Source organism: Quercus robur, chromosome 1 (assembly GCF_932294415.1).
Source record: "Quercus robur chromosome 1, dhQueRobu3.1, whole genome shotgun sequence".
Classification (NCBI taxonomy): Eukaryota; Viridiplantae; Streptophyta; class Magnoliopsida; order Fagales; family Fagaceae; genus Quercus; species Quercus robur.
In genome coordinates, this window is record NC_065534.1 from 29385332 (window position 1) to 29407785 (window position 22454).

A 22454-nucleotide genomic window follows, 5' to 3' on the forward strand; every position below is an offset into this window, starting at 1 on the left:
CTCCTCCTCCTTTCCTTTATTAACGACAGCATAAATATGAATTGGGGAATATGTGTCCACCGAGAAATCCATTCTTTCTTCCAAAAAACCGCCACCCCCCACCCTTCCACCCCTCCTTTCTCTAGAAAATTCTATCATACCATCAAACTTTAGCTTATCACGTAACTAAGTTAGCCTAGCTTTTTTCAGCCATGTTTCGACTAGGAACATGACTGAGGAAGAATGAACTCGAATTAGATCACCAAGCTCCTACTCTATCTGAGGGTTCCCAATCCCCTAATAGTTCTAGCTTAAGAGATTCATTGTTGTTGGCAGGGCTGCACCATAGCCTTTACCATTAAATCATTTAGTTCATGACCAGAATGGAAACTAGCCTCTTCTTGCATGGTAACTCACTACAGTCCACCTTTGAAGCTAACCTCTTAGTATTTTTTACCCCCCTGGGCGCCATATTTTCAGTGGGACGTGCATGGCATTTTTTCCTAGTTCGTTTTACCTTTTCCACCTTAGCACCATTATTGCTACAGCCCATAATGTTTGAAATATCACACAGTGTAGAGTGGGTAATAGGGATACATACCAAGTTTGCCTCATGCACCAGTGACTGTGAAAAGCCCTCTGTACCAGCCACATTCTTTGCATGCCTATCCAAGTTTTCTGCATGCCTATCAGCTAACTTTTGGGTAGACTCATCAGCTTTCTTGGTTGGCTTTTGATCCTTAATTCCCACAATTTCCTCTTCTAGGTTATCCCCTAAAGACACGCCCCTAATCTTGTCAAATCTGCCCATCACCATGTCAATCTCCTTAAGCCTTTCCTCGAATCTTTCCCCTGATTCTTAGTCACTAGATTTCACTAGCTCAGCAATCAAATCCACTGAATCAGACTCCGCAGATGTCCCATTAAATGCCACCTGGAATCTTGCTGTTGCCTTGGTTTTTGCGTGTGCCATCGTGGGAAGTTGGTCACCGTTTTGCTCTACTGACGAGTTCATCCCACGCTCTTCAGCCCCCTGTTTTTGCTGGGCTTTTTTTGCAGCGTAGAAACCCGATACCTTCACCACAGGATTTCTTCCCTTCACAAAAAGAGCTGCACGAATCCATGCCCCATATGCTTGACTCTCCTTTGTGAGATTACTTTCACTCTCAATCCATAGATCACAGTCTCTGTCCCTATGGTTCAGGCACCCACACCAGTAGCAAATATTGGGTAGTCTTTCATACTTGAAAGACACCCAACTTTGCTCACTGTGAGACAAAGATATTAACCTCCCCCTACACAGAGGTTTATTTATATCAATGGTGACCTTCATCCTCAAAAAATTCCCCCCCATCCTTCTCTCTCTCATCAATCTCTTTCCAAACCGTTCCAACTACTACATAGAGTTTTTTAGCTACTGCTTTATTCATGAACCTTAATGGAACATCGTGAATCTGAACCCATATCGGAATCTTATCAAACTCTAAATGCTTGAGAGGGACTTCCTTATCATACCACTACAATACCACGAGGTGTTTATCGAAGCTCCACGGGGCGTTGCTCATTATCCTCTCCACCTCTTCCTTCTTTTCAAACGTAAACAATAACACATGGTCACTACTTCTCCTAACCTCAAATCCTTTCATAGACCTCCACAGGGGACTGAAGTTTCTAGTCACCGCCTCAATATTTAGTGCCCTCCTTGTTAGAAACTTTGTTGCCATGGTAAAGTTCTTAGTTGATAACTTATTGTCCAAACCCAACTCTTCACCCTCCCTAGCGTTCAAGCACATTTTCTGCCAATGTTTGTAAGAGTGTCCATATTTCTATTGCACTCGCCTCTCGTGTTTCCCAAAACCCCAGCAAAAGAAAAACTAACAGCTAACTATCTCCAAGCAATTAATTGCTTGAGTTACACAGAATCCTCCTACCAGGAACAGCAGCTTATACAGCCCAAGGGAAGTCAACTGGTGCCCCAACGACGCCTCCTTAGTGACAGAGAAAAAAGTTGTCCTTGCTGATACTTGTCTGTGGATGGATATATATAGATAGATATATGTTCTTTTGTGTACCGTTTAATCCCTAAATAATTTAGCCAAAAAAAAAAAAAAAAATTCCTAAATACAATAGAATGCACATTATTCAGTTTTTTTCTTAGTCCCTAAGTTTTTTATCTACTATTACTTACTAGTGCTACGTCTTTTGACCAGGTATGCTATTGTCGAGGAATTGGCAAGTCTGGGAGCTACTGTACATACATGCTCTCGAAATGAGACCCAACTCAATGAATGTTTACATGAGTGGAAGATGAAGGGATTTGGAGTCACTGGTTCAGTCAGTGATGTAGTATCTCGAACCCAACGAGAGGAGCTAATGAGCAGAGTCTCCTCTATCTTTAATGGCAAACTCAACATCCTTGTAATTTCAAGTCCTTAATTTATTTCCTGTACATTGCATGGCATTTTAGAGCATATATCCTACATTCTTTTCTGTATTAAAATCTTTGACTTCCAATAAAATTGCTTATTTAGGGTGGTCACAAATCATTTTTAAGAGTAAAAAAGTTATAAAATTATAAAATTTATATATAATAATTAATTTTTTTTTCTTTCAAGTCAGAATGGTCACAGAACCACCCTGTCTGCCCTGAGTTACTTGAAACAACTTAAATGGCATTGGAATTTTACTTGTCCAGAGCCACTTCATTTGTGCTTTTATAGTGAACATTCAATTTATAGTTAATGCTATTTGGTTTTAGATTAACAATGTGGGAACGAACATATCGAAACCAACGTCGGAGTACACAGTTGAAGATTTCTCATTTCTAATGTCTACCAATTTTGAATCTGCTTATCACTTTAGCCAACTTGCTTATCCTCTTCTGAAAGCTTCGGGAGCAGGAAGCGTTGTTTTCGTTTCTTCAGTTGCTGGTGTAGTTTCCTTAAATATTGGACTATCTATATATAGTGCAACTAAAGGTAATTTCTTTGTACTATTTGATTTTTTTTTTTTTTTTTGGGTAAGCTTATGTTATAAATTTTAGTGTGACATTAACTGATAGAACAATATATTATATGTTTACATTCACCATTCATATAAAGTATATAATGTTGTACACATTTGTTTAGTTTACAATGTATAGTGTACATGAATAGTGAATGTAAATAAAACCATAATTTTCCTAAATGATACGATCGACTTTTGTCTAATTTTCATTTGAAGGAGCAATGAATCAACTTGCAAAAAATTTGGCATGTGAATGGGCAAAGGACAACATTAGGATTAACTCTGTTGCACCATGGTTTATCAAAACCCCCCTTGCTGATACGGTAAGATTCCTCTTTCCTTGCATGTGATCAATTGTGCTTGAAGATTGTTAAAATCTGGTCATTTTTGAATGTCTTAGGGAGATATTAACTTGGAGTTTTTGGGTGAGGTCATGATGTTACGTATTTGGACATCATCTTACTAAAACGCCTTAGTCTATAGGTTTGACACTAACTATGCTATACTCCAATAATTAGGACATAATTAAGCACTCACCCTTATGGCTTATATTCAGTTGAAGAATAAATCATTCATACTCACATTTGCAGACAAGATGGACATTTTTTACCTTTCAGAATTAGTATTAATGCTATTTACTCTTCAATTAAGTACATGTTCAGTACAGGAGGATTCAGACTAATCGGGAGATTAAGACATTAGACACCTTTACTGGAATGCACACTCTCAATATACAAACATTTGTACAAATACTGATTGAATTTTTTCATGTGCTAAGAAATGTGAACAAGTTACTGAAATTAACCCTACCATTCTAATATCTTGGCTCCTTCAGAGAGGTCATTATCTGAGTTAAATGCCAACCTAAAACTGGAAAAAAAAGAAAAAGAAAATTTGAAGTTCATGAATCATGATTACCATAACAAAATTATATTCTCTTTTGTAGTATCTATGCAATGAAAAATTTTTGGAGGCTGTTATCTCTCAAACCCCTCTTGGACGTATTGGAGAGCCAAAGGAGGTTTCTTCCTTGGTGGCATTCCTTTGCCTTCCGGTATCTTCTTACATAACTGGTCAGACTATTTGTGTTGATGGAGGGGCTACTGTGAATGGCTTCAGCTTCCCATGAGCAATAGAAAATGATGTTAAGACACACCTCATTGGAAGATGTTTTGGTGTACTACATCAAGGCACGTTTGTAAACCTATGAATAAATGCACGGCTACAAACTATTGTTAAGCAAAGAAATAAATTAATATAGTTAACTAGTTGTGTTCATAATTGAAAAAAAGAAAAAGAAAAAAAGAAGGGTATGTTGTAATTAAGTGGGATGCACAAACTTTTCTCTCCTTGGCATTTTCTGAAATTATTGTGTGGTATTTCCATCTAAACTCTTATCTTGTATTCTTAAATTTATAAATACAAAGCATATATGTTCCAAGAGCCTGAGTGACAATTTACTAATATTTTTATTTGGTATCAATCATTCGGTCATCATGGCTTCCAACTCTTCCTCCTCTTTTTCATCCATTATCAATCCAACTAAAAACTTTTTAAGTCAATATCGTACCAGATGCCATTTTGGTTTGGCCCAAAAAAAAAAAAAAATTCAATACCAATTAATAGCAATGCACCTTTTTGGGGTTATCGATCCTTATATGTGTGTGTGTGTGTTAATGACGGGAAAAATCTCACAGATGGTTTGAAGGTCACCACTAGCTTAAAGAATCCACTATAAAAAATTGAGATTACAAAGTACAAGGAATATACTCAATTTCACTGTTAACGTTATCCAAATACAATTCCAACTCAGTTGGACTACTCTTCCAAGTTAACCTCCAATTCGTGACTAATTTCACACAATCAACCCTTCTTGATTGTTGAAGTTGTCATTTGAATCATTATGTGTTGTTCTTGAGTAAATTACCGATTCTATGCAGGTTTTGGAATATTTTTGAATTTTTTTAGTTTAAATTTGAAGTATTTTATTATTTTTTTAATAAAAAACTTGAATCATAAATTAAAAGATGTGTTAATCAAAGTGAATGTTGAAAAGGTTTTTGTTAGGTTCTAAAGATTTAAGATTAAATGTTTAGATTCCTATTTTGTGTATGTTGGCAAACCGAGAACAAAAACATGTCTACATTAGTTGTTAGACATTGCTCTAGGTTGTATAAATCAAGATTCAAGAATATTCAAGCTGCAAAAAGGAGAGTTCAAGTTCAGTGAAGCTTGATCGATTGAAAGTTAGATTCGACCAACCAAAAACTGCAGTAAATCAAATTTTGCAGAATTTATATCAAGCCCAAGCCCTCGAAAATGTTTAGGGTTTCAATCCAACACTTCTATATATAAAAAGAAAACCCTAACTACGTTTTGAAGACTCTTGGAAGACTTGTGAGTTACTCCTGTGAGATCTAAAAAGTTCTGTAACCTTCTATCATTATAAATGTCTACCAGAATGAGATTTACAATTAAGTGCTGGTGGAATCTAATTGCTACTACAAGATCAACAATGACTGTGATTTGAAACCTTTATGCGGGATCTCAAAGTCATAAGCGTGGGAGCCTGTGTGCTAGCTATAAATCCAAGAGAGAAGAGTCTGTGGAGTTGAAACTGCACGTGGTCATGTTAGTAAGCTCTACTGGAGATAGCATCAAGTTTATGGTTAAATCTTTTGTAAACTTCAATTCTTTCTAACGGATTTCTTTGCCTTAAGGATAACTAGGTCAAATCCTCTTCAAGTTTTTACCTCAAAACGGTTGGTTTCATTGGTTTTCCTAGGTAATCATATCATTGTCTTATTTATTTTTCCGCACTGCATAATATGATATTTGGCTGTTTAACCTAGATCTCATAATTAACCTAAGTAAACACTTGGCTAATTCATTAGATTAAACTAATCTGGTTTTAAGGGGTCTAAACAATCAAATAGTTTTGTAATTGAGTTTATGTGATATGCTATAAACTCAATATCAAGGGTGCATACGCGGGCCCGATAACTTGTGTATGTAACTTCTTCCTTGGTACGTAGCCGATAACCCGTGTATGTAACTTCATCCTCGGTATGCAGCCTAAACTAGATTAGGCAGAATATATGTTTTAGTGATCAGACTTGCTTGATATCATGTTTTCCCATGTGATATGTGATTTTGTTAATTGTGAACCTCTGGGATTAAGCTTATAAATAATAAATTATTTCCCATGATTCTGTCTTTGACTTTTCCATAATAACTTGATGTCAATATGTTCAGAATAGGATTTTCACTAATGATATTTGATTTGGTCAGATTTGATTTTTTTTTTCAATTTGATAACTAATTTGACTTGGTAATTAAGTTGAAGTTGTGACACAATGATTTGTTTCCATTAGAGGATTCCTCGATTGACTTAGGCTATGGAACACAATGAATGAATGTTGGTCCATGGGCTAGGTAGGTTTGGGTGTATAACACCTTCCCAAATCATAAATCTAATTCTGAATGTAGAATTTGGTGCATATTCCTTTGTAAAGGGCCCAAGTTAGTTTCTAGATCTAAACCTAGTGACGACTCTCAACCCTTTGCCTTTTAGCTCGCTTGACTATGACGTACTCCTAGTGGAAACATCTCGTGTCTAGGGTAGTGAGCCCACACTTTAGTGTCACATCTATAATATAGCAAATAAATTTCTTAATTAATTTTTTTTATGTTATATCTATAAGTTGATATATTATAAGTAAAGTAATTAAATTTAAACGATTCCTAATCTCACTTAGATTTATGAATGATTGTGATGTGATGTTCTTTAACACCAAGCATGCCTCTTGAGTCTTGACCAACTTTTGGTGCAAACAACCAAAATAGAATAGAATATGGATCTAAAATTTGTTAACGACATAATACATTTTACAATTTTTCTCAAAAAAACTAGTATTGTTTGTTATAAATAATGCATAATGATGGTGCACTAGATTGTTAGTGATAAGATTGTCCAGATGGAATGGTGCTTAACCATAATTATGACCTACAAAATGATAATGAGATGTTCCTCCCTCAAAGAACACAGGCATGGTGCCAGCCAATGAGTCTCCAATAATAAAGTTAGATACTTGTGATAGGCCAAAAACGAATTGACCCCTTGTGATGAATTAATTTATTAGCTAACCAAGTTTATTAATTAATCAAATTAGCATGCAAAGCAAGTGGTAGCACAAACAAATCACTAAATAACTAAATATGCAACGAAAAATAAAAGACTCGGTGATTTGTTTACGAATGGGGAAAACCTAACGGCAAAAACCCTACCGAGTGATTTTCAGGTCACCACTCCCGAAACTCCACTATTATCACAACAAGTGGTTACAAGTAAAGGAATCCCAAGTACCTTACCAACCTACAGTTAAACCCTTACCCCAATACCCAATTGGACTTGTTTTGTAGTGACAATTCCCCTTTCTGATGCACGGCTCCCAAGTACGCGACTAACCAATTGCACGGATCCTAGTATGCGACTTCAATCACCAACTAAGAAGGTTGTTGGCTGCAAAGTTCTTCAGTTCATCCACACGATGAAGATCAAGAAGATGCTTGGTCACAAAACCCTACGGTGCACATACACAGCAACTTCTTCAATAGAAAGAGATGAACTAGGGTTTGAAGAAAAGAAGACCTAAACACATAATCACAGATTCTAAGAAACCAGATCAGAATTCTGAATTTCTTAAATCTCGATAGATAAGCTGTCGAGAAGCTGTCGAGCAGTTGTCGAGCCACGGGCTAAACAGCTTCCTTAAACCTCGATAAATGCAGCTATTGAGACAGCTGTCGAGCTATAATGATTTTGCACTTCTCAGCTTGTTTCTTGGATAGACTTGATGACTTCAACACTTGATCTTGAAACTCTGTTTCTTGAAGTATTTGAACACATCCTAGAACTACCCAATTACAAGTAAAGTGCGTTTTATCAAAGGATTAGCCAATTACATAAAATCATGACATATGTTCTTAACATGTGAACCACATATGTCCTAACAACTTGGATGAGAGAGAGAGAGAGAGAGAGAGAGAGAGAGAGAGAGAGAGGATAATATTAAGCAAAAATGTGTATCTCAGTATGTGTGTAGCTTTCTCTTAATCTTGTGTGGTTTATATAACCTGCCTCTTTCTAGCCGTTAGAAGGACTTAATGGCCATATCTATATCTCTAGTAATGTATTTGGTCTCTTAATTAGGTCTTTGATGAGGTTGTCAATGGTCCTATCTCTGCTAGTTCCCGTTAGTAATAGCTGTGCATTAACTGTCTGTTTAATGCACCATGATCATTTGATCAGGATTGGATATCACGAAATCAAAGGGAAGAAAAACTGTGTATTCTCATTAATTAGCAAGAGTGATTACAGAAACTACATTTATACAAGTGTATACAGGTGTGAAAGCAAAATAACTACCTAACAGAACTGTGAGTTTTTAGACCCCTTAAAACACAATTGGATTAACCTAGTTAATTAGCCAAGTTATTTACTTAGTCCAAATTCCAAATCTAGGTTATCACAATCAAACAATCATATCTTGCATAGCAGTGGAAATATAAATAACACAATGATATGATGATCCAGGAAACCAAACTGGTAAAAACCTGGGAATGATTTAATCTAACTATTCTCAAGGTAAACCTGAATCCACTATGAAAGAATCGAAGTTTTACAATAGGACTTAGACCGCTAACATCCTATTGCTTGCCACTAGTAGAAACTTACTAACACGACCACGTGCAAGCTCCGAGACCACAAACTCCTTCTTTCTTGGATTCTCCAACAAGTACAAGCACACTCGCTTGTGTTTCTTTAAGCTTCTATGGCAACAATTGGATGATCATTAAGCTCTTGAAGAAATCTCCTTCTTGATAATCCTAAGCTTGTGTAAAGGAAAGCTCCTCACAGATCTCACAAGAGATTTACACAAACCGCAATATGAGCAACTTCTAAAACGTGGCTAGGGTTTGCCTTTTATACTCAGGGCAAAAACATAAAACCCTAAACGTTTTAATGAACTAGGGCTGAGTTGGAATTTTGCAGAAAAACGCATTCTACCCGAATTTCGATTGATCGAGCCTACTCCCCCTTTGGCAATCCGTGACAAAATACAACTAAAAGCTCAAAGTTTACAAAGAAAAGCCCTTTACAAAAAAATGCTCATTATAACAAATCCAATCCTAACTACTATCCATCAGTTGCAAGTGTAGACAACAGCTCAATCGAATCAACCTGTATATTTCCTGAAACACTAAACAAAACACATAAACGTATGTATGGAAAATACAAGTAAACAAAGTAAGTTCTTGATTTCACTCAACACAAAATAAAGACATATATCAATGAGTAACTCATAAATATAAATCAATAAGCAGTGAAACAAGAAACATATAAAACAAAAAAATATATCTCCCCCTAACATGAATAGCCTAACAAAAATACCTCAAGAACTAAAAAGGTAAATACAAAGTGAAGCACCTAGATACAATCTAATCTCCACAAGCTCCAACAAAAAAAAAAAAAAAACTCTCCCCCTGAAAACAAAAACCTCTACAAGTGTCTCAAAACCTAAATGTACTCCCCCTTTTTGTGACGGAATGCCAAAGGGCAATCAAAATCCATCATCAAAAGGAGGTGGCAGTAAGGATCGTCAAAACTGTGCCAACTTTGCTCGCAAGGCACAGATCTCATTGAGCACGTCCACCAAAATCTGTCCATGAGTCGCCTGAACGGTCAAGACATGATCGAACGTACGTCAAATGTCTAAATCATCCGAAGTAGTCAATGGAGGAACATCAGCATCAGCAGCACCAGATGCCTTAGCATCACTTATAGAAAAGGGATGAGGGGGTACAGCACCAGAAGACTCACTTCTAGGACGTGAAGAGCCAACTCTTAAATGAGCAGCCCTCTGCCTAGGGAAGGTGGCACCTATGGGGGCTATAACATGAACGGGCTCACTAGCAGGGAAATCAATTAAACCGAGAAACAACAAAATCCTATGAATGAAAATAGGATGAATAAGAGCATGAGCGATGGCAGAACTCCTATGAAATTCGTTCAAAGAACGAAGAAACAGATGTGGAAAACTAATGGACACACCAGAAACAAAGGCGTACAAAAACACACATCGCTCAAGAGGGATGGTGTGGAGATGAGAAATAGGCCACAAAGAATGACACGCTATCCTAAAGAAAAGATAGGTAGTCTCAGTAAGTTCGGCAGACGTGATCCGAGGATCAAAACCCCACTGGATAGAAGACCCAGTGATGTATGACATAACATCATCAAGGGGTGGAGACTCCTCATAAGGATAGACAGGCTCCATAACGACCGGAACCCCAAGAGCTTCAGCCACTATCCTAGGGGTAATGGTGAACTCAACACCTCGTATCCAACTCCTAACAAGGGTGTTGGAATCATAGACGCGGCAAGAGAGATTCAAGAAGAACTCTCTAATCAGGGCGGTCGGGGGTGGATGATCTACCTCCAACAAAGACAATCAGACTCCACTCTCAAAGTTTTCCCTAATGGCAGGATCAACCTCATCTAACACAACAGAACGTTCAGCAAAAATCTTTCTCTTATAGTTCAGTTTCTTATAAACCTCTCTGCTTTTGTCATTCCAAAACAACTCACTCCTAGAGGGAGACTCAGAGGAAGTGGAGGGTGTCCTATGGGCTCTAGTCTTCCTAGGCATGGCATTAGGATAAGAACAAAGACACAAAGCAGAACAGAAGAAAAACCAAGGGCAGACTGCAAGTTAGCACAAAACAAATATAGAACAAAAAAAACTATATGATGCACGAATAGTTAAATGTCATGATGCATGCTCTAATGCAGTGAAATTAAGTTCAATTTGAAGTTCAAATTCACAAAATTGGCTTGAGCATAGAGTTTCTAACAAAAACCCCAAAAAATATAGAGAACCACTTGTTCAATTTGAAAAAATTGATCAATTGATCATCACACAAGATAGAATACAGTTTATAATGATCAAATACATCAATCCAACAAGCCAATTTTATCAATTTGGACCTAATTGAACAAAATCCCCAATTCGGATAAATACAAGACCTAGAATTTTCAATTTCTCACAAAACACCAAATTGATCAAATTAAACATCAAAGATCATGTTTATAACATTATAGGAACAAAACCCAATGATCAATTTTAGAAAAAATGGCTTGAATCATCAAAACCCCAAATTTGAAAAGTTCCAAAAATCCCAACAAAATGCATGAGTTTATGCATGAAAACATGAAAATAAATGTAAAAGGAAGGGTATAATGGACTTTCTGGCTTAGAGAGAGGAAAACCTTGCAAAAAGAATGGACTATAACGACAAAAAATTGAGATTGAGCCTTGACCAAGTCGTATGGAGAGAGAAAAGTTAAAAAAAATTTTGAAAAAGTGTTTGACTGAATTGAAAATCAGTTTTTAAAAACATATCATATGATTTTCGATTGATCAAAATCTTAGATTCGATCGATCGAAACAAACAGAGGCTCACCTAAATTTTTTGAACCAATTTTGATTAATTGAAAAACAAACTCAATCAATCGAAACAGACAGAGACTCACAAAATTTTTGAGAAAAACACAGTTTTGAAAAAAAAAAACAAAAACACATTTTAGGAACACCTCAAAGCATTGAAATTGATGAACAAAATGCATGAGTATGTGATGAAATGTTTTTCAAAAACAAAAGTTTTAAACCTAGTTTTCCCAAAATTAAGATTTTCAAACATTCTCCATAAATTCTTAAGCATCAAATCTATTTTGCATAAAAACTTAAGGTATTTGCAAACTTGGTTGGTCAAACCAAAAACACACTCAATAACATGTACAATGTTTAGCAAAGAGTAACTTGTGTAGTGTGTGCAACTAGCAAAAACTTGAGATACATGTGAGATGATATGTGAATAGCAATCAACCGCAAAATCTACAAAATTCATCACATAGAATTTGAAAGAGACTATCACTTAAAGAGTTACATCATATAACTCCCACATCTCGTAGATCATAAGTTTGCAATCATGTAAGTTTCTTGATTTTGCCTCATAATGTACACACAAATTTTAATTGTTCAGAAACTTATTAAAATAGCCGAGATAATGTACAACCCAATTTTAGCATTTATTTGATTTAGCTTTAAGTTCAATAATGTATACACCAATTTTAGCATTTAAACCGAGGCTACAACACCTTATGATCTTTTTGTGCATGTGCTACACTTTCTCGAGCACAAAATCTTACGATATGCACTAAGGTGTTCATGATTGGCTAGTGAACAGTGGTGAGATGGTTATTTATGCATTTCTCAAAAGGTTCAAGTCCGACAGTCAAAGACATGTGACTTCAAGATCAAGACAAAATGATCAAAACCATAAATATCTTTCTCACACAACATGCACTACAAAGCTTCAATTAGTAAAGTGCAATAAGTAAGCTTATCAAAGCTAAACAAAGTACAAAAAACATGTTATGTAAAAATAAATTGACCAACCTTGTTTTCAAAACCAAGAAAATAGTGCAAAACACAATTTGCTCCATTTTTCTTCATTTTTTTTTATTTGAAAAAGAAACAAAAACAACCTAGAATGAAATGCATGAATGTTATGCAATGCAAATCGTAGAAACAAAGAAAACAAAAACCAAAGAACAATGGTCACAAAGAATAGCAATGAAGCACAAGGACCATGTCAGAAGGACTCAATTAGATTGAGCCTTTTGCATCCAAAACTTTTTAGATGTACCACGAGCATTGGAGTTCTTATTCACATGGGAATGATTTCCAACTCCAGGATTGGAATAAAGGTTTAAAGCCTTTACCAATTCACCAATGAGTACCATAAGATCTTGTGCTTGAGGCACAGGTACTTTTGGTTTGTTTACTCTCTTAGTAGCTTGCAGCTTGTAACAGTTTGGATGAATGTGTCCAGACTTTCCACAAAAATGACAAACCCATGCAGGCTTATCATGTGACTTGTCCTTAGAAAGGGTAGATTGCTTAGGTTTGGACTCTTTAAGATCAACCCTAATCTTCCTAGGAGGTGTAACTTCTAAGGGTTTGACAACCTCACTCACAACCTAACTCACAGGGGGTTCAGAAGAAGATGAAGGAACAAAGATAGTGGAATTGGGTGCAGACACATTGATGCTTTCTACAAAACCTAACCCAGTTTTTTCAGAAGGAGACTTTTGAACACTAAGCATATGATCAAGTTTGGAACTAGCAGGCCTATTAGTTTGTTATCTAGCAACAGAAAGCTCATGTTCCAAATTCTTAACTTTATCAAGCAAAAGCATGTTCTCAATCTTCACATTATTCAAAAGTTCAGTAGCATCAAACAATTTAACAAGCAAATTTTTCTTATCAAGCTCAAGAGATACAATTTTCTTCAAGCCTAATTCAACATTTATAGCATCCTTTGCAGCAACTTTGCAAAGTTTATTGTAGGCTTCTTGAAGATCTGCATCCTCAGAGAGTTCCCCATCAGAAGGGTTCTCTTCAGCAGATACACTTTCATTGACTATAGCTGTAGCAATGAAAGCAATGAAGTTTCCATCCTCGTCATAACCAGCCTCATCATCAGAAACTTCACCATAACTAAGGGTTACAACCAAAGCCTTACCCTTAGACTTCATGTAAGTAAGGCATTCAGATTTCATGTGACCATACCTTTGACATCCAAAACACTAAGGACCCATAAAATTATTAGAAGATTGACCTACTTTTTCTCTAGGTTTATCAATGCTGTTAACCTTAGTGGGATCATTCTTCCTAAAGACTCTAGGTTCAGCAGTGTTCTTATCTCTTGCCCTTCTGTTGTTGTTTATAAGGAAATTCCTAAAGTTCTTGGTAAGGTAAGCAATTTCTGTAGTAGAGAGCTCATCATCAAATCTACCAACATCAACATCATCAACTGACTTAAGAGCCATTGATTTAGATTTGCTAGTCTTAGATAGGTCCAACTCATAGGATTGAAGAGATCCTACAAGTTCATCAACAGGGATGGAGTCCACATCCTTGCTCTCAGTGATGGCAATCACTTTTGGTCTAAAATATTTAGTCAAGGATCTAAGAATCTTCATAACAATTTTAGGTTGATCATAGATTTCACCCAAATTATATGCAGAATTAACAATATCATTAAGTTTAGTATAGAATTCATCAAAAGATTCATCATCAAACATCCTAATGCTTTCAAATTTAAAAGTTAATTGCTACAATTTATTGATTTTAACTGTCTTTGTGCCTTCATGCACAGTCTGGAGGATATTCCAAGCAGTATGAGCAACCTCAACATTAGAGATTCTCTTAAATTTCTCCATAGAAGCAGCGTTAAAGATAGCATTCATAGCTTTGCTATTGAACGTGGCTACTTCTTTTTGAGAAGTTTGCCACTCACTAACAGGAGTAGTGGGCTTCTCCCATCCGTATTCGACGGAGTTCTAGACTCTCTCATCAATTGATTTCAGGAATGCTTTCATCCTTACTTTCCAATAAGCATAATTATTCCCATCAAAGTGAGGAGGAATAACAAGAGAATGTCCATGTTCCATGACAACAGGGGTCAAGGATCAACTCAGTGATCAAAAGATCAACAATAAGAGAGCTACCATCTCTGATACTACTTGAGAGTTTTTAGACCCCTTAAAACAAAATTGGATTAACCTAGTTAATTAGTCAAATTATTTACTTAGTCCAAATTCCAAATCTAGGTTATCACAACCAAACAATCATATCATGCATAGCAACGAAAATATAAATAACACAATGATATAATGACCTAGGAAACCAAACCGATAAAAACCTGGGGAGGATTTAACCTAGCTATCCTCAAGATAAACCTAAATCCACTATGAAAGAATTGAAGTTTTACAATATGACTTAGACTGCTAACATCCTATTGCTACCCCTAGTAAAAACTTACTGACACGACCACATGCAAATTCCGAGACCACGGACTCCTTCTTTCTTGGATTTTTCAGCTTCTATGGTAGCAACTGAATGATCATCAAGCTCTTAAAGAAATCTCCATCTTGATAATCCTAAGCTTGTGTAAAGGAAAGCTCCTCACAGATCTCACAAAAGATTTACACAAACCGTAATATGAGCAACTTCTAAAACGTGGCTAGGGTTTTCCTTTTATACCCAGGGCAAAAACATAAAACCCTAAACATTTTAATGAACTAGGGCTGAGTTGGAATTTTGAGAAAAAAGCATTCTGCCCGAATTTCGATTGATCGAGCCACGTCGAAACACACTATCAATTCTGCATCAGCTTGAATCCAACTTTACATAAAAGACACAACTTTGAGCAAGTCTAAACTAGACTAAACAACCTGTTTTTGATCATGGTTTGCCAACAATACATATTAGAGTTCTAAATACATTAGCTCCTAAGTCTTTAGAACCTAACAAGAACTAACAACCTATCACACTTGCTAGCTATAGGACTAACAAACTCTTTCATGTGTTACCACTTAATTGAACATCTAATTAACACTAAGCTACATGCCATATAGAAATTATATTACAATGTCATTTGTCTATGCTCTGATATTGGTTGATTTGTGACTACTGCTATAGCTTCTGATCTTGCTAGTCTCTTCCTTGCTCTTGCTACTAATCATGCTAGCCTCATCTGAACTCTAATACTCCCCCTCAAGAGCAGCTGGTGTATGTATATTAAGCATCCCATCTTACAAGTAAGATTTGAAAATTGATTGTAACTCAAAGCCTTAGTAAGCAGATTAGCCAATTGACAATCTGTTCTAACATGATTCAGTTTAATCACCTTCTCCAAGACTTTATCCCTAACCACATGACAATCTATCTCTATGTGCTTTGTCCTTTCATGGAAGACTGGATTGGAGCCAATGTGCAGTGCAGCTTGACTGTCACAAAACAACAAGGCCTCTCTATCATGATTCACTCCAATGTCCTTGAGAAAATACAAGATCCACACTATCTGACATGTTGCTATTGCCATGGATCTGTACTCAGCTTCTGTTGAAGATCTTAAGATTGTGGATTGCCTCTTAGACTTTGAAGACACCAAACAATCACCAATAAAGATGCTATAACCTGTCACAGATCTTCTAGTGTTAGGGCATGCAGCCCAATCTGCATCTGCAAACCCTTTTAAGTGCAAATCTGTACTAGAAGAGAACATAAGCCCTTTTCTTGGTTCACCCTTCAGATACTGCAACATTCTATGTGCTGCATCCAGGTGTGGTCTTCTTGGCTTGGACATAAACTGACTGAGTTTATGGATAGCAAATGTAATATCAGGTCTTGTAATTGTTAAGTACAAGAGCCTGCCCACAAGCCTTTTGTAATGACTGGGATCCTTGAGCTCCTCTCCCTAAATTTGCTTAGCTTCAGATTGTACTCCATAGGTGTTTTAGCACATTTACATCCAAGCAGTCCAGCATCATTGAGTAACTCAAGTGTGTATTTCCTTTGACAAATGGCAATTCCTTTGTCTAATCTAGCAACCTCCAAGCCAAGGAAATATTTCAAATCACCCAGATTTTTAAGCTTGAATTTATCATCTAACATGACCTTAAATCTGTCTTCTTCAGTCTTATCATTGCAAGCTATCAAGACGTCATCCACATAAACCAAAAGAACCATGAAAATGTCACCATGCTTTCTGGTAAACAAGGAGTAATCAACTTTGGACTAAATGAAACCAAGCTGAATCAAAGTGCTTGAAAACTTGGCAAACCATTGCCTAGAAGCTTGCTTAAGGCCATAAAGGGACTTGTTGAGCTTACAAACAAGCTCCCCCTGGCTGTGAAACCCCTGTGGAAGAGCCATATACACCTCTTCATCCAAATCACCATGGAGAAAGGCATTATTGACATCTAATTGACTAAGAAACCAACCCTTGATGCCAGCCACAACAAGAAGAACCTTGACAGAAACCATTTTAGCTGCTGGAGAGAAAGTTTCAAAGTAATCAATACCCTTATTTTGAGTAAATCCCTTAGCCACTAACCTGGCTTTATACTTCTCAATAGAACCATCAGCTTTATATTAGATTTTGTAAACCCACCTGCAACCAATGGGCTTCTTACCATCAGGAAAAGGTGTCAAAGTCTAAGTATTATTAGCTTCAAGAGTTGCTATTTCAGCAGTCACGGCAGCTTGCCATTGGGGATCAGACATAGCTTGGTAATAAAATTAAGGTTCAACAATAGAAGAAATAGCACAGCAAAAAGTTTTATAAGAGGAAGAAAGGTGGTGATATGAAGCATGAGAAAAAAGTGGATGAGAAGTACCTGATTGGGAAGAAGACACAGGCTGGATAGAAGCAACTTGATTGCAATGGAACTCGTACAAATAAGAGGGTCTTTTAACAGACCTAGAAAACCTTCTAAGGGGAATAAGGTCTGCAATAGGATCAGGAGGTGCTTCTGGTACTTCATCAAGAAAATCATCATCAAGGGTATGATGAACTTGAATGATGGAATCATGAGAAAGAACAGAAGTAGTAGGCTTGGACAAAAGAGGATCATCATGCAAAGAAGGAATAGAAGGAGCACAAGGCAATGGTAAAGGATTGGAAGAAATAGAACCATTTAACGAGGAGAAATAAGGAAAAATAGACTCATGAAACACTACATCCCTTGAGACAAAAACAGAATGAGTGTGAAGATCAAAGAGCTTATAACCTTTGACATTACAAGGATAACCAAGGAAAATACATCTCCAAGCCCTTGGTGAGAATTTGGTCCTAGTTTGAGCAATAGTAAAAGCAAAGCATAAACAGCCAAAAACTTTGAGATGATTGTAATCTGGAGTCTTATGAAACAAAAGCTCAAAAGGTGTTTTATCAAGCAACAAAGGAGAGGGAAGTCTATTAATGAGACAGGCAGCAGTCAAAACACAATCACCCAAAATTGAAGAGGAACTTGAGACTGAATCTGTAATGCCCTTGCAATGGAAAGAAGGTGCTGGTGTTTCCTCTCCACAATAGAATTTTGTTGTGGAGTATAAACACAGCTATGTTGGTGTATAATACCATGGGAATTAAGGAAATCAGACATGTCAAACTCTTTGGCATTATCAGTTCTAATAGAATTGATATTTTGACCAAATTGAGTGGTAACCATAGTATAAAAGGATTGAAACAAAAGCCTAACATCATATTTAGACTTTATTAAGAATAGCCAAGTGGCTCAGGTTGCATCATCCACAATTGTCAAGAAATATTTGAAACCATCTAAAGTAGGAATGGAATAAGGACCCCAAACATCCATATGAACCAAATCAAAAGCACAAGCACTGATTTTATTATTAAAAGGAAAAGGTAATCGTTTAAGCTTGGCCATAGGACAAACTTGACAATTCTTATTACAAGAAGACTGTAAAGAAGGAATCATATGACCTAAAACTCTAAGCTTGAGATTTGAAGGATGACGTAGTCTGGGATGCCAAAGATAGGAAAATGAAGAACTTGTAGAGGTTATTGTAGAGAAAGGAAGAAATGTAGCATTGAACTTGTGATTGATCAAGCAATCAGCAAATGAAGAAGGAGGAATGTGTTGGAGAATATCACACTGTAACAAGTACAAGCCATCAACAGCCTTGCCCACCCCAATTGTTTTCCAAGATAAAAGGTCCTAGATAAAACAATAAGTGGAGAGGAAAACAAGACAATAAGGTTGAGATAGTGTGAGAGTACTAACAAATAACAAGTTAAAGCTAAAGGAAGGAACAGAAAGAACATTAGTGAGAGTGAGTGAAGAAGAAAGAACAACACTGCCAATGTGAGTAACTTGGGTCGATTCCCCATTAGGCAATTGAACCAAGGGCTGCATAGTAGCAGTAATTAAAGTCAACAAATCAACTGAACAAACAAAATGGTCAGTAGCTCCAGTATCCAACACCCAAGTCCATTTATCATAAGACCTTCTATTGACCACTCGTGCAGAGAAAACACTATGAGATAAGTCAATACTTGACATTGGAACACTAGCAGAAGCAGAAGATGATGCTATACTAGCCATTGAAGCATCTTTGACTGGAGTTGAAGCTGCAAGAGATGAAGTTGAAGCTCCAAATAAAGCAAGAAGTTGTTGACATTGTTCAGGAGTAAAAGCAGAATTTTGGTGATGCACTAGAGAAGCAATTGAAAAAGCAATAGGCAAGACATCTGAAGAGACTTAATGAGCCATAGAGGGCTTGTTCTTGAACTTAAACTTTGGTCGAAATCCATAATTTTTATAACATTTATCCACTGTATGACTAGTCTTGCCACAATAGGTACAAGTTGGTCTCTCTTTCCCCTTGCCACCAGAATTACCAAGATTTGTACCAAGATGTTCATTGGACAATTTAGCAGCTAAAACAGTGGAATCAACCTTAGCAATAGAGGCATTAGGCACTAATCTTTGTGTCTCTTCTTGAATTAACAAGGAGTAAACCTTACTAAGAGATGGAATAGGATCCATAAACAAGACTTGAGATCTAACTTGGGAGAAAGAATCATTCAATTCCATTAAAAATTTCATCACAGACTCTCTTACTTGCAAATCAGTAAGCCTCTTGTTAATATTGCAGATACATTTACCACAAGTACATGAAGGAAATGGACTAAGGTTTTGCAATTAATCCCAAAAAACCTTCAACTGAGTAAAGAAATCAGTGACAGACATCTTACCATGATGAAGCTCTACAATATCCTTTTGAAGATTGAAAACTCTATGTCCATTAGTTTGAGCAAAACGATTCTTCAAGTCATTCCAAATTTCCAAGGCAGTGTCTTCATAAATGATACTTGCTTGAAGCTTTGGTGAAACTGAATTGGTTAGCCATGTGCCAACCATGTTGTCACACCTTATCCAAGCTTGCACATTCGAAGGAGTAGAAACCAATGGTGATGAGAGAGTCAAAGTGCCATCAATGAACCCTAATTTACTCTTGGTGAGTAAAGCTTTTCTCACCGCACAAGCCCAAGTTGCATAATTTTCTCCACCTATCAAAGGCTGTGTGACAAGAACCAGACTTGAATTTTCTGCGTGATACAAGAACAGAGGGTCATCCATTGGAGAATCTTATGAAGAAGAATATGGATTCACAGATGTAGAAACATCTATAGAACCATTTGCATTCATAGCAGAAGCCATAGATGGCAAATCAAGAAATTTCCCAAGAACAGATTTTTCTCAAGAACAGAGAGAGATTTTCTCAGGAAAATTGAGAAATTGAAACTGAAAGAAAATGCAAAACCCTACAGGAATTTGGGAATTTTCTCTGATACCATATCACAAAATCAAAGGGATGAAAAACTGTGTATTCTCATTAATTAGCAAGAGTGATTATAGAAACTACATTTATACAAGTGTGTATAGGTGTGAAAGCAAAATAACTATCTAATAGAACTAACAACCAATCACACGTGCTAGCTACAGGAATAACAAACTCTTTCACATGTTATCACTTAAGTGAACATCTAATTAACACTAAGCTACATGAAGTATAGAGATTATGTTACAATGTCGTTTGTCTATGCTTTGATATTGGTTGATTTGTGTTGTGACTACTGCTATAGCTTCTGATCTTGCTAGCATCTTCCCTGCTCTTGCTACTGATCTTGCTAGCCTTATCTGAACTCTGATATTGGACGGCCCATATTTGCATTCTCATCACATAATATAATAAAATTGATGTTAATGGTGGATTGAATTGAAAGTGATGTTCCACCTATATGTTTGGCCACTTGTATTCTAATTCTATGTCCCTTTCGCATTGCATGTAGGTGGAACAAATATATAAGTGGTAGGTTCTAAGTGATACACACACACACTAGTATTATTTTTGTGCAATGTAGGGCTTGATGAAGATTCATATGTAAGCTAAGTTTTAAAAATAATTAAAAATAAATTATTAAATAAATAGTAATAATAAATTATAAAATAAGTAAATAATTTTAATAAAAAATTACATTTAGTTCTAATTTTTTAGAGTTTAGATCTGTGTTTATCTATTTTTATATTTTAAAATTATTTTTGTGCTTTGTGTTAATTTCTTAATAGATGTGGCATGAGTTTGATTATTCCTATTGTTTGTTTATTTAGAGCCCTGAACACTCAGATTATTTAACCTAATTAATTAACCAAGTTGTTACTTAGGTTTATTATTCAGATCTAGGTTAAACACAAACAATTATATCTCTAAGTGCAGAAAAGTAAATAAGGCAAGCAATATAATGGTCCTGGAAAACCAATGAAACAGTCCAGTTTCAAGGTAAAAAACATGGGAAGGATTTAACCTAAACAATCCAAAAGGCAAAAAATTCACTATACAAAATGAAAGTTTTACAACAGATTTTCCCCTAAATCTAATGCTACCTTGTGTAGTACATACGCGACCACACGCAACTTCGAATTCACGAAGTCTTCTATCTGAATGTGTTGCGCACAAACACCCCCGTTTGTGACTTTGAGATTCCACTCAAAGTTTTAGATCATAAGCAGTAGTTGATCTTGTATGCAACAACTTATCTCCACTAGTTCTTATGATTGGATCTTCTTTCCTGCAGATGCTTGTTGAGTTAGAAGGTTACAAAATCTCTCAGATCTCACAGGAGTAACTCATAAGACTTCACAAGACTTCTGAAAAGGGAATTACAATTTTCCTTTTATACCTAGTAGTGTTGGACATAAACCCTAAACGTTTTGCGGGCCTTTGGGCTTTATTTAAAATCTACAAAAAATGCATCTCAACCAGTCGAACCTTTCTTGATTGGTTGAGCCTTGTAGTTTTTGAATTCATCTTTCTGTAGCTTGATTGTTTTTGAATCTTGACTTAAATTAACTTGAGCAATGTCTAAAGCTATTATAAGACTTATATCTTAAAGTAGAAATGTTTTTGTACTTTTTTGAAGAGGGAAATGTTTTTGTACTTGATTTGCCAACATACATAAAATTAGAATCTAAACATTTATTCCTAAATATTTAAAACTTAACAATCTCCCTATTTGGCAATCCGTAACATACATACACATGAATTGCTCAAATTCAAGAAGTAACTCAATACAAGTTGTTGCCCTACAACGATTCATTAAGCTGGGCCTCATTTCGAGAGCTTGTATGCACGGTAGCCCCTAGGTCTCCCAAGTCCTCAACAACATACCTGATCACAACATGTATAGTTGTAATTTACTAGTAAATTATTATTAACAGAATTTCATAGATCAAAAGTAAAAGCAGAATGATATATTTCATTGCAAAACAATATTTCCTAACATAGAATGATTATAACAACAATAGAGTGTGTAAATGATTTCCTTCTATAGAACAACCACCAAAAGAGTTTTTTTTTTTTTTTTTTTATGACGAAAAAGTAAAAATAATTTTTGGAGTTAAAAGAGGGGGGGGGGGTGGACACCATGCTTCCTTTGAGGTTTATTGAAATGACATTTTCTCAAACATT

The 22454-nt window shown here is 36.1% G+C and overlaps 1 protein-coding gene across 1 annotated transcript; it reads left to right on the top strand.

The window, feature by feature from the left end:
* Positions 1 to 1589: 1589 nt before the first annotated feature.
* Positions 1590 to 4428, top strand: LOC126697194 (tropinone reductase homolog At5g06060-like). The gene is made up of 5 exons (XM_050394116.1): positions 1590 to 1646; positions 2110 to 2397; positions 2738 to 2957; positions 3202 to 3308; positions 3932 to 4428. Exons 1-5 carry the CDS (start codon positions 1590 to 1592, stop codon positions 4112 to 4114), a joined length of 855 nt encoding a protein of 284 aa, XP_050250073.1. The 3' UTR covers positions 4115 to 4428.
* Positions 4429 to 22454: the final 18026 nt, after the last annotated feature.

Bases quoted from the DNA above. Each gene is read 5' to 3' on its own strand.
- LOC126697194 (XM_050394116.1), top strand. From the start codon at position 1,590: ATGGTCACTACTTCTCCTAACCTCAAATCCTTTCATAGACCTCCACAG. The intron at 2,398-2,737 runs GTAATTTCAAGT...ATTTGGTTTTAG, and splicing joins ATGGCAAACTCAACATCCTT to ATTAACAATGTGGGAACGAA. The intron at 3,309-3,931 runs GTAAGATTCCTC...TCTCTTTTGTAG, and splicing joins AAACCCCCCTTGCTGATACG to TATCTATGCAATGAAAAATT.